This window comes from Trematomus bernacchii, unplaced genomic scaffold, assembly GCF_902827165.1.
Source record: "Trematomus bernacchii unplaced genomic scaffold, fTreBer1.1, whole genome shotgun sequence".
Taxonomy (NCBI): Eukaryota; Metazoa; Chordata; class Actinopteri; order Perciformes; family Nototheniidae; genus Trematomus; species Trematomus bernacchii.
Window position 1 is genome coordinate 14,920,942 of NW_022987582.1, and position 12,780 is coordinate 14,933,721.

The 12,780-nt window shown below is 40.3% G+C and overlaps 1 protein-coding gene across 4 annotated transcripts in view; it reads left to right on the plus strand.

The window, feature by feature from the left end:
* The window catches only part of oxr1a (oxidation resistance 1a), a 192,402-nt gene that overhangs the window by 140,047 nt on the left and 39,575 nt on the right, over window positions 1-12,780 (plus strand). For all 4 annotated transcript variants that reach the window (XM_034127425.1, XM_034127427.1, XM_034127426.1 and 1 more), the window contains one exon: window positions 10,939-11,046. In XM_034127425.1, coding sequence (XP_033983316.1) covers window positions 10,939-11,046 — 108 coding nt within the window. The remainder of the gene's footprint in view (window positions 1-10,938; window positions 11,047-12,780) is intronic.

Sequence of the window (12,780 nt, forward strand, 5' to 3'; positions counted from 1 at the left end):
AGATTGCATTATCAACTATGCGTGTTCTCGCAAGTTGTGGTAAAACAGTGGCCATGGCACTCAGTCAATTGCCGTAAACTGCATATTCACTATGACAACATGTAGGTTGGGATATCAACCACCAGATTCATGGCGATTACATTTTTTAAAGCCATTCATGATGTCCAGAGGATGAACCCTAATGACTTTGGGAATCCACTGACTTCCTGTAGCGCCACCAGCAGGTCAAGGCTGTCACTTGTCTTGTGATATGTCTAATTTCCTACCGGATAGATCTATTTACACATTCATGGTTCCCAGAGGATGAACCTTGAAGACTTTAGTGAGCCCCATTGACAGTTCTTTTAGCAAAACCCTCAGGATGGCATTTGTTTTCTTTCATGTCAATTACATTTAAATGGATCGGATAATTTGGTACAGAGATCAAAACATTCATTAGGATGAATTGTAATAAATTACTGCCGATAATGTCTCATGAAGTGCCATCATCACAACACATTACTGTATGATGCAAAAACTTGCAAAACCAAGGGTATTACCGCCAGCTTTATTTTATGGTAATCAGCAAATGTTGGTGAACATGCAAACCTACAGTACTTAACACCAGCATGTTAGCAGTGTCATTTCAAGCATGTTAGCATACTAAAATAATAAATTGCCTCCCAAGATAGCTGTGCCCAAGAACAGCCTCACAGCACGGCTAAAACCCCCCTGTGTGTGATATACACATGATCCGGATGTGTCATAATCTCAGCAGATGTGAAGACGATCTCTCACTGTCACCAGTCTGCAGGTTAAATGGATATCTGCTGTGCTTAGAGGAAAACGGTTGGCAACAGAGGCCTTGCATGGACATTAGATGAGTCATATGTCGAGTGCCAGGTGTGTGTGTTCACAGAGAGAGAGACACACACTTTTTAACTCCACAGCCTCCTGACAATCAGTCACTCTGATTGCATTATGCACTGCTGGGTGGGAGAGGAGATCCCACAGTCTCAGCTCCTTCACAGCTCCCTGTCTGAGAGTAGGAGAACTAGTCAAATGGATGATGGAGAAATGATAGGATCGGAGGGGTGGCGACGTTAAAAGGGATAGATTGGGGGGGGGGGGGGTAGAGGGGAGTGTGTGAGGAGAAGATGGAGACGGATGGAGAGTGGGTAGCTGGATGGGCACAAGAGCAGACTAATATATGGAGCCTGTGATTCTTTTTTAAAATTAACCAAAGGGGAAAGCCACAGAGATAATACATTGTGTCTTTTCATATTGAAGAATTTATCGCTGGCAGTATATGACTCGCTTCATTCCTACACGTTGTGTTAACAAGCGAGAAGACTTCAAAGCATACCTACCTTTGTGACAACCATCTTTTTAAAACATAAAACTCTACAACCTCCTTTTGCCCAAGGGTCCCTATTAAACCAAGGGCATGGTCAGTAGACTTCTCATTTTGAGTTTCTATAAGCAAAATTAACATTCATTTTCTGAGTAAGCAAGGCAAAAAAAGTACTTGGCTGTTCATTATGTTTGACAAAAGAATAATAGGTATACTAGTAATTTAGTTATCAACACTTAAAGAGGACATATTGTGTCGGTCATGTTTTTTGTGCTTCTAATGTGACATGTTTCCATGCTTTGATGTTAAAAAAGGCATTTTTCTCATACTGCCTGTGCTGCAGCACCTCTTTTCACCCTCTGTCTGAAACCAGAGCCTAGTTCGCTCTGATTGGTTTGCTGGCTCTGTTGTGATTGGTCAGACGCTTACAGATGTGTTGGAAATGTCCCGCCCCTAAGCCTATCAAGCGCATGTATGTGTTGGAGCACTAGCCAATAGAAGTGCGAGTGTTCAATAGTGATGTCATTATGTAACTTTATGGTTATGTAGATTCAGATAAAGTTTAGGTTTACTGAAATATTTGTTGGTGGTACACCAATAAGCCTTGAAGAAAGAAGAGTACTTGACTTGGGCACAAGAGGGTGGGTTCAAGTCCCTGAACGCAACAATCACAGTGTGTGGAGTGTGGACTTTTACTTTGAGAGGTGCCAGTTTGCCTCCTGCCAAGGTTGTATTTAGGCAATGCTCCCCCAGGTTGTATATTTGCTGCCCACTGCTCTCAATACTACAATTAGACTATGTTTTACTCTGTGTAACATGTGAGACAAAGTTTATTCAATTCAAGTTAATTCCATTCTAACCCTGTTTTTTGATCTATAAGATTTGACCATTGCTTAATATTCTTGATTCTTTATGTGATCTAAAACCAGGTTGGTGCCTGACACGAGGAGGGATCGGTTATAGCTTGAGAGTGAGACAGCAGACTTGTTCGGTGCCCTCTTGAAAAGGACAGCATGATGCGACTTTCCCCCCCATCACTAATAGAGCGTCTAAATGTAGGCCTGCAAACGATCAGCAAGGGTGTAGTTGCACACAATACACATGCCATTAGGGTAGTAACGACAAAGTCGCCATGGCAACTGTCATGCTAAAGCCAAGATTCATCCTTCATTATAAAATGAGGAGCGATGGCTGCTTTGATATGGCATTACGGGTGATTAAACCGTACACTGTTGGGTTTTATTGCCAGTTTGGTGACAACACAGTCATTGGGTTAATTATAGTTTCCCTTTTTTTCTTTCATTGCCTTTTTCATTGAGAATCTGTGATGGTCTCAGTACAGAAAACCGTCTCTACATAAGAGTGCGGACTACACCTGTGAATGGTTACCTTTTTAAAGGGGCCCCATTATAAGCGCAGGTGTTATATAGTGACGTCACTATGTCATGGAATTAAACAAAGGAGGCGTTTCAGGCAGGGCTAGTCTGTGGAGAGAAATTCCCTCTGGTGGGAACTTTGGGATTTTAGCCTTTGCACACTATTTACATACACACACTATCTAACATACTACAGGAAAGGGAAAACCCACAAACATAACAGGGCCTCTTTATACACATTTCTGCTTTGATCAAGAATCCGAAGCTTTGCCTCTTGTTTACTTGGTTGGCCTTCTACTGTAGCACTTATAGATTTGCTCTCATGTTCCATAGTTACCAAGATGCCAGTAGACTCTATAATGGAGCTATTAGTGTGCCTTTGTTGAATCTGTGCGTTCTCTTCAGTTCAACAAGGTGACCATTAGCTACATGTCAGTCACTCTCACCATGACTGTCACAGCCGTCCTGTACCCTTCAGCTCAGAAGGACACATGTCGCCCGAACAGGAAGAAGCGTCATTATTAATCCGCAGTTCCAGATGAATAATGGCTCTTATTGATCCGGAGGATAAGAAGATAGGGTGCACCTGTCATTAGTGGCTATGATCCGGATTGTGATGACTTTCTCTTTCCCCCTTTCCCTCCCTCCCTCCCTCATTCTTCTGTCAATGTGTCAATACTAGGTCTTTATCAGTGGGTCACATTTACATGTCCCCTGTCCTCTGCCTCTTAATTGAGATAGAGATAGCTCCTCTTACAGTACGATCAATGGTGTCATTTTATTGTTGCCTCGGTGCTTCTGTGAAGTACTTGTGTTGTTGACATCACTTGAATATGTAGATGAAGTCAGTAATTAAGCTTAAAAGTCAAACTTCAATGATAATATTATTACACCGCCCTTTAGTGCCAAGATCAGCCCACCACCTGTCTTTGCCAATGTTTACCTCATTGAGCGGCTGATATTTTCACCCATATTGGTTGAGCTCCTGATACATGAGTTACGGATCAGCTGTTTGATACAAGAGCTAGCAGCCGGCAATGCTTATGGGCAAAGCTTTAAAATATCTGGTTTGAGAGAAAATAGTAAAGATTTTGTCGGTAAAAGCCAAGTATTCGACCTCGTATTGCAGAATGCTACAGAATAGGGTTTAAAAACAGTGCTGCAAAAGTCCTGCAGACCTGAATGTCCTATAGGCCAGCCTTGTGCTGAGCAACAGAGGAGCTATAAAGCTAAAAATAAATAGTTCATGGATGAGGCGGTAGCAAATAGCACCTAGGGAGAATCAATGCCCTGTTCTGAAGCCGCCTGGATGAAAGGAGCCCTTTTCATTATTAACTCCTTGAGTACCTAACGAAAAGAAAGAGAAAACTCCTGTTATCGCTTTGAAGACTTTCTAACATTTTATGAATTTCCCAATCATAAATTGCCAGTAGTGTACCAAGGACATCAGACAAACACAACACGGAGGATTGTAAATCCTTTTTGAGATTGGATGGCAGATAGTCGGTTTTGACATCCTACACTCGTGTTTTTAATGTTTAGGCTGTACTTTGAAGATATTATTCTCCTTTGTATGGCTACGTTGTAAACAAATGATGAATGCGTGCCATTGTAGCGCACAGAGCCACTCTGGGTACATGACTGTGACTTTGACGAAAGAATATGTATCATGCGGTACAGACAGTACGACTCACTTTACACAGCTAATGAGATGACGCATCATGAAGGACCTTGACGTCTCAGAGCAGTTGTGAACAGCACAGTAAAGTGGAGTTACATCTTACTTGCTGTGTTTTTGTGCTAGATTTTAGTCACTATAAGAGCGTGCCTATGGGAGAGGTGTTTTTTTCCACTGTGCTGCCTTGACTTTTACTTGATTTGACTCGCTAAAATCCAAACAAATCGGAGATCAGTGAGTGTGTTGACATGATAACCTGTTTTCGACTCTTATCTTGGTTTTGATCTCATGTGGGATGCGACACTTACATGTAACCTGTTTTTTCTGCTCCTTCTTTCCTTCATTCAAACAGTATCCAGGTTTTAATGATGTGTACATGCATGTCTTTAACTCCTTAACATCTAAGCTACTATCTGTCATTATTTTTATAAACCAAGTTTCCTGCGGAGTATGAGCCCAGTATTTGCCGTGTTAAGCTTCCCAACCGCATAAAAATCAGTAGCTAACGTCAAGCTAGCGCGTAGTGAAAAACTACAAATTTGATTTTAAACAAATTAGGTTTACAGACTTTTGTCTCTTCCTAGATATTATAGCTGCAATTATGTTTCCTCTTTGTGGTTTTCTGATAACAAATAAATGTTGATAGTGTATTCACATACCCAAAATGGCTGGAATTGGTCAGCTGATCACATGACTTGTACTACATCTTAGACATAATGCTATTTAAAGCAGACAAAATAATGTTCTTTATTACTGGTGACTATTTACGTTCATTTGTAAACCCGACAGCCCCGGGCTTTGTCCACGTCTTCACTGCCTTGGTTGCTGTGCAACCTTCATTTAACTTCATCTGAATTTTGATGGAATTATTTAATTAAATCTGTCTCGATGAACAAGCAGTGAAGATATAAAGGTATCAGATAGCATTCTGAAATATGGAGGATGCCTTCTAATGTGATTTGTTCCTACAAACTGATCAAATTAACATTTAATCTCGCAGGACAATTTAATCATCTTAACAAACTGCTGTTATTGTATATCTCCACTTTGACCCTTCAAGGAGATCTGTCTGTGAACAGCGAGAGAATAGACATAAGGATTTACAGGCGGTCCAAGTGTGATTCATTGTGTCATTTTTCACTGACCATACTAACACTGATGAATAGTACATTATTTCGTTTTCATTTCAAGAAGTATGGTCAAGATCACATTGAGGCATGTTCCTACAGGCGTCGCCGCTTCAAATCGCCCTTGGGACCACGGTCAAAACAGCATGATGCGCCTGTAGAGCGGGGTTGCGTGCACCACCGCTCAAATGTGATTTAACGGGAGAAAACATTTATTCAAGCAGACGTCGAGCTCTTGCCATTGCTGTGTTATTAGATAAGAAGGGGATACAAATTGAGATTTAGGTTCACAAGATACTGAAAAAAAGGGAACAGTATGGTCAATGGCATCTCTTACACCTGTTGCATTTGCTATTGTCCCATTGTTCCTACGACATCTACTGGCATTGAAAGAAGGGGTGATGAAGCAGTGAAGCCTTTTGCTCGATTTAATTGGTTTGGGCAGCGTGACTTTGTGTCTTGCGCTGAAATTTGAGAATATTTTACCTTTTTAATGTGAAAACTGAAGGAAATGATATCAAGAAAGGAGCATATGTACCATAGAAACACAATGTTTTGGCTTGTTACGTGTGCCGGGTGATCGGCTCCTTGGATCGTTATTGCCGTTGTTTGAAGGATAAAGAAAAGGTTTTCCTTGTGTCCTCAATCATCTTGGTCACATCCATCTAATCCAGTTACTAGCCTAGAACAGTCAATGTCAACCTGCACTAATTCTGCTCACTGTGAAACCTCTGCTGGTGAAGCTACTGTCTTAATCACCCCGGCAGTCTCCCTACCCAGTCAATACTGCACAACGCATCCCTGCTCTGCCTTGTGCATTGTTGTCAACACAAAATTGCTCACATTGCTAAGTCATGGAGACTGTAACCCAGCAGCATGACTGACCTCGGATCTGATTAGTCATATCCCCCAGAGGGTAGGGCATCCAAACCCACTATCTGGGCCTGGGTTTAGCACCTAGCACACTATAAGCCCAGGGGCCTCATTTATAAAGGGATATACGCTCAAAAAATGGCGTACGCCAGTTTCTATGCAATGTTTGCGATTTATAAAATTATAACTTGACGGGAAAATGTGCGGTCCTCCACGCAAACTCTAACCCATGCGTACGCACTAAGCACACAAACGGGAGAGACGAGAAACTGCGACACCGTTGGCAGAAGGAAGAATGGAGAGAAATATGTGGAAATAATACCATAAATAAAATGTTACCTCTCATTTATCAAATATGAAGAATATATTTTCAAACATTGATTAAAGCCAATCTTTAAATGATTAAACAAACGCCTGTTTGCGACTCCTCAGTGCACACAAAAACATAACTTGGAGAAATAAATAAATACGGATATGCTATTTAAAACCACCTCGAATATGTTGTGTTAATGTTATGAAATGTTTTCTCATAAATGATGCGGTAAGCAGGAGGACAGAATTACGTCTAAACTGACGCCGTTTTGCATTTCTATAGGTTGTAGATACGAGCATGGTTTTATATACTATCACGTTTAATCGTGTTTTATGCCGTTTGCCAAGACTTGATAAGTCGCTCGTAAAACACAGGAGGTATGGAAACTAAGAACACCATATGTGGTAAATTGTACAGCTAATATAACACAACACCTTAGTTGTATTTCCTTTAACTGGTGGATTATGGATATATAGTTGCTGATCGACAGCTGGAACACAAACCACCAAATACAACAAAATAATTCAGATCCAGTCGTCATGACTCCACTCCGGAGGGATTCCCCGATCATTTCTTAGAGTTTCTCATCAAGGGGGTGTCTCCTGTCCCCGGGACAAACACACTGCCTGAGGAAGGTTATGTGTATTTTCTTTGTCATTAACTTTTTTCGGACCACTTATTTATTTATTTTGGTGACGATCCGTCCTCCATGCTGCTACTCTGGTTCAAACTGCATCCACCAAACAATATGATTTATCTCGACCTCCCCAAAATAACCAAAATCTGACACGGTGTGAGATGTCTTTTTTAGCTGTTCTGTTGTAATTTCCTGCGATCTTCTTCATGCAGTCAGTCACAATGAATGAATGAATGGGCGTTTCTTTGACTATGTATAGGCAAATATGGGCGTTACGAGTCGATTATGATTTATAAAGGGAAACAGGCGTAGGAAGTGCCGTACGCACTTCCCTCGCCGGTACGCAATGTTTTGTGAATCGGAAAATGTCGGAACATTTCTGCACCTATTTTTTTGCTTTGTACTACAGTACGTAAGCAACTTCCCACGTGAATCCTACGCAAGGCGTTATAAATGAGGCCCCTGGACTGTTGATCAATAACAAAGACTCAATAGTTATTTTGGTCAGCCTCTGAGATTTCTTGAATAGACAGTTTTCCATTGCGTCACTACTTTTATATTGGACTTTTAAGGTACTCTTCCCCTTACTTTGTTTAATTGCCCAACAATGGAGGATTGCACTTCAAGCAAGTGACCAGCATCGGGAGACATTTCAGCTTCAAAAGTTAAAGAACTGGGCTCTTGAAGCCAGATCTTTAATAAATCAGTCAGTATATCTGTAATGGTGATTTGTCGGCTGTTATGAGCTAACTTTTTATCATATGACTGGGTTTTCCCTGAGACGTTATATCAAAGTTGTGATTCCTCTGGTTGCCTGTATTTGGTTTGCTTCAGCCAAAGCCTGATTCTGAATCCATTCATTTGGTGTTTTACCAGTTAAAATAGTTAAAATAGTTAACATTTCTCAAGAGATTTCTGCAAGATTGTCATAAGTTTTGAATATCTAGTGGTTTTGCTTCTTGATAGGAACCACCACCATGGAAATATATTATTTTTTATTTAAATTCGACTACTTATTTCTCTGCCATTTAAAATATGTGTTGCATATCATCCCATTGTCAGAAGATGCTCAAGCTAACAGGCTAAATAACACATTTGCTCGCCTTAATGAGCCACAGTTTCTAGGGATGATGCCATATGTCTCTGTTGTTCCTACTAAATCAATTCACTTTCTATATTTCTAACATGAATTCCTTAGAGCTCTGTTGCAAACCAAATTCTAGCACAGTTCATCTCCTAGTTTCCGAGTTAGCAAAGGATTTTGTCTCTTGAAATGCTGTTTTAAACCTGTGTAATACAGTGAAATATGCAATAGCTTCCTATTTTCCACTTCCCAAGGATTTTCAATTGTAACCTAGGGGGAAAAAGGGGTGTATTTTGGAGCTTGAGTTAGTGCTTGTCAGTGATATTAACTATAAAACATTCACTGGCTGCTAACATCTTCTGAGTTTCTGTTCTTTCTGCTTCTTCCCCTCGATGTTGCCCTGATTATGATCCCGATCGTGTCATGTGTGACTACCTCATGTAGTGTTACCAATGTTCCAGTGTGTCTGTCCTAGTTCCCCTTTACTCTACTACCTGTCTGTGACTCTGCTCTATGTGTCTCGGTCTGGGTGCAAGAATATCCTGGAAACAATCTGTTATGTCAAGAATTTAGAGAAACTGTCATTCCTTGGTGTTTTTCTGGGACTTTTTGCACACACACACTCAGAACCAGTCAGGCAGTCCCATGACTGTTGCACTAAAACACACAGTGCCATTATCCTGTCCTGATTATACACGGCTCAGAGTCAGTCCTGCTTGTCTGCTTCTCGGGGTTTTCTCCCTGAGCTCATTTTTTTCCACTCTATACCATGTTTCTCCCATACGCAGGCTCTTTCAGACATGGTTGTCAGCCTTATTTGGAAGGTAGAAGCTCCCACTGGGCATGTTAGATGCTTAACTTGTTCAGACATGTGCAGCACGTCTCTGTTGTATGGATTTTAACTGGTGGAGACAAGCGAATGCACCTGCTTAAAACTGCAGGGTGCAGCACAGGATGCCGTCACAACAGAACCCTGAATGATACGTGAATCATCAAATAACATCAAGACCACTTTTTATTCTGCCTGTTTCTGCAGTGAAGATGGTACAGGAGTTTTAAGCAACATCGTACATTTAATTGAGTGAAAACCATTGTTTTTTGTGTTTATATAGCTGGTTATTTGATAGCTGACTGTTTTCTGAATATTTTAATTTGGAATTGGGTCAAATTTGGTCTGAACCCAATGGGAGGGTTAATATAGGTGAACAGGATAAAAACTAAGAAATATAGGACTACATAGATATGCCTCTTTTTTTTATTTTAAAAACAGCATCTTTCACTAAAAAGAATTGACAGGATAAAGACTAACAACAATATTGAGTAGGTCAGAGCTGCTAACGTTAGCCTACAATCCAATGTAGTTACATCCAGGATCGGCTACCACACAGTGGGCAAATACCACAGGGATATGCTATAGCAGGGGTGTCCAAACCTTTTTCACCGAGGGCCACATACAGAAGAATATGCAAAGGGCTGGGCCACTCACTAGAGGTATACTGCCTCATAAGTTAAGTTATACAGTCAATTAGCTAAATCAATCAAATGTAGGTAAATGATGCTTGTGAGTGTTGGCAGCTCATCCCTTGAAACAGAAGCCTCCGATTGATTATAATAAGGAGAAATTGGGCTTGTTTTCTTATCAACTAAGATATATTAGAAAATGTTTCCAAATGAAATTGACTGAATGTATTTGAAAAGTGATCTTATTAACACATGAATACTACTGTGTAATATATTTTTACATTTATAATTAAGAAGTACAATATAAGACAAGCACAACTTTAATTTGTGGGCCATATTCCATTATACTTTTTGAGCCGATTCAAAATGGTCCGCGGGCCGCATTTGGCCCCCGGGCGGTAGTTTGGACACCCCTGTGCTATAGTCATGAGCAAGATTTTTTTTTAATTACTTTCAAACCCGCGAAAAAAGTACGATGAAATGCTCCTTGGCCTTGAAAATAACGCTTGGTTACTACTCTAGCTAGTAAGCTAATTAGCTAGTTATGCTAACAAATTGCCTGTAATAATTTGAAGACCACTTCCACCTTTTTGTAGAAAACTTTGAAGGGCTTTTTGCACAATTATCTGTTGCTTTATAGCCTGAACCGTCATTCAAATAATTCAAAAATAATAATTGGGGAATTAATACATTTTGAATTGTTGCCTTAGGCTTTATACTTTTGCCGTTCTTGTTTTAAATTGACAAAAAGCTGGGTGCAGCTATGAGTTTTCCAAGATAACACAAGACTGCTGCTGACATTCACGTCAGTTCATATTTCTGCCAGCAACATCAGCTGGGAATCTATTCCTGGTCAACAGCTGACAACTTTAATTTGCATAACATCCCAAAATCTAAATATTGAGGTAGTAGCACAGCTTTTCTCTCACTTTCTCTCTCTTTCTCTCATTATATGTGTCACGTCTTCAAGTCTTCTCTATGCAGCTTTATGGAAAAATGCCCTGTACAGAATGTGGAGTGTGATTTTGTTGTCCTCTCTCTTGTTTTGTGGTCCAGGTGGAATCGCGGGACACGTTGAACAGCATTTCGCTCAAGTTTGACACCACACCCAACGAACTGGTCCAGCTGAACAAGCTGTTCTCCAGAGCAGTGGTGCCTGGCCAGGTGTGAACCACCGTGCACGCTCTCACTGATATATTCAGCTGCAACACTTCATCTCTGTCCTTCAGCAACCTCTCACCTGCACATTCTCACAAACAGCTCAATCTCAACAAAGCTACTTTCGACAGTTAATTATGCATTGTCTGAATTGTCTGAATCTCACAGTCACTAAACATTTTCTACAGTGCCGAAGGAATCTAGAAAAGATGGATATAAAAGCTTTTTTGGGAGACATATGTTTATATCTTCCTAATTGATCAGAGGAACTTGCTGCCTCACTGTTCACACCCCCACCATCTCCTTCCCCACTTAATTGCCTGATAATTACAGCGTCATTGCTCCCATTAGGATGCAATTCCTTGCAAAGGCCCTATTTTGTTTCTAAAAAAGGGTTTAATAATATGCTTTAGAAATCTCCCAAAGATGCTTTAGTTCCGACAACATGGCACACACCCATCGTTAACCCACTCAACCCACTGCCAGCTTTCTTTGGCTTTCATCTCTTTGTGTTTTTTCAGCAATCGACCAAAATTCTATGTGTGTTCTGTTCTGTTCCCATAGATCTAGTCTCTTTATATTCCCCTCAAAATGCACCAGATTGATGCATTTAACTCCAAGATTTAAAAAGCATGCCCCCGGACCCCCCTAGAGGATTTGAGGTTCACATGGACAGATTCCTAAATACATTTACAATTGTATTTAAATAGAACCCATGTCCATATGTTTATTTGTGGGTAGTAGATTTAAACTATAGGGCTATCACTATGGGCAGCAACGCTGTAAATATTGACAAATAAATCCAGCAAAATGGCACAAAAAAAACAAAAACTGGTAGTGGCCTGGCTGAGTGTATAATTCCCGGCCTGACTTATTGTCCCAGTCCGGCCCTGGCTGTACCCGTTCGCTCTGCCATCGTGTGAAGGGTCTGCTCACAAGCGACCAACAGAAAGGTTAATGTTGTTGTTGCACGTCACCTCACACCACCCCCCCCCCCCCCAAAGTATATTTCAGATCTGTGGGAAACACTGCACTGACTGAACCATCAGCTCTCCTCCACTTTCACAGCTCAAGACCAAGCTTCACCACAACAAAGACATATATTTATTGAACCCTAAAGCTGATATAGATTGATCTCTTTCTTCTAGTCAAAGATAAACCATCTAAATATATGTTATGAAGCTAGGTTAGCTTCAATTAGCACAAAGACTGGAAACGTTTCTATCGTTTTGTTACGGCCTCGTGTAAATAAAAGGGCTATACGCAAGAGAAACTATGCGGATACAACCCGTTTCGGTCTCGTGTAAAGGGGGTCTTAAGCTTCATACTAAACAAACAGTTAGTTAGTTTTTGTGATCTTCTTATCTAACTCTCAGAAAAAAGGTGAATAAGTGTATTTCCCAGATGATAACTAAAATATGTATTTAAAAGCCAGCACTTCCCCTCCTGTGTCACTACATTATGCAACAGTCTTACACAATAAGTTGATTAATTGGTTAGTGAATGGGCTGAAAATGTACCTTCAACTATTTTAATATTTATTTATTTTCATGCAAAGATTTCAGAATGCAATGGTTGCAAGTAAAATCCTAAACTAAATATCTTTTTTTTTTATAATTTGTATAAGCTTTGTTGTCTATCTTCAGACATTTTATGGACTAAATGATTGATCAAATAATTGTTTAAATAATTCACATATTACTGAATAAAGAATACCATTGGTTTATGCTATCCAACATC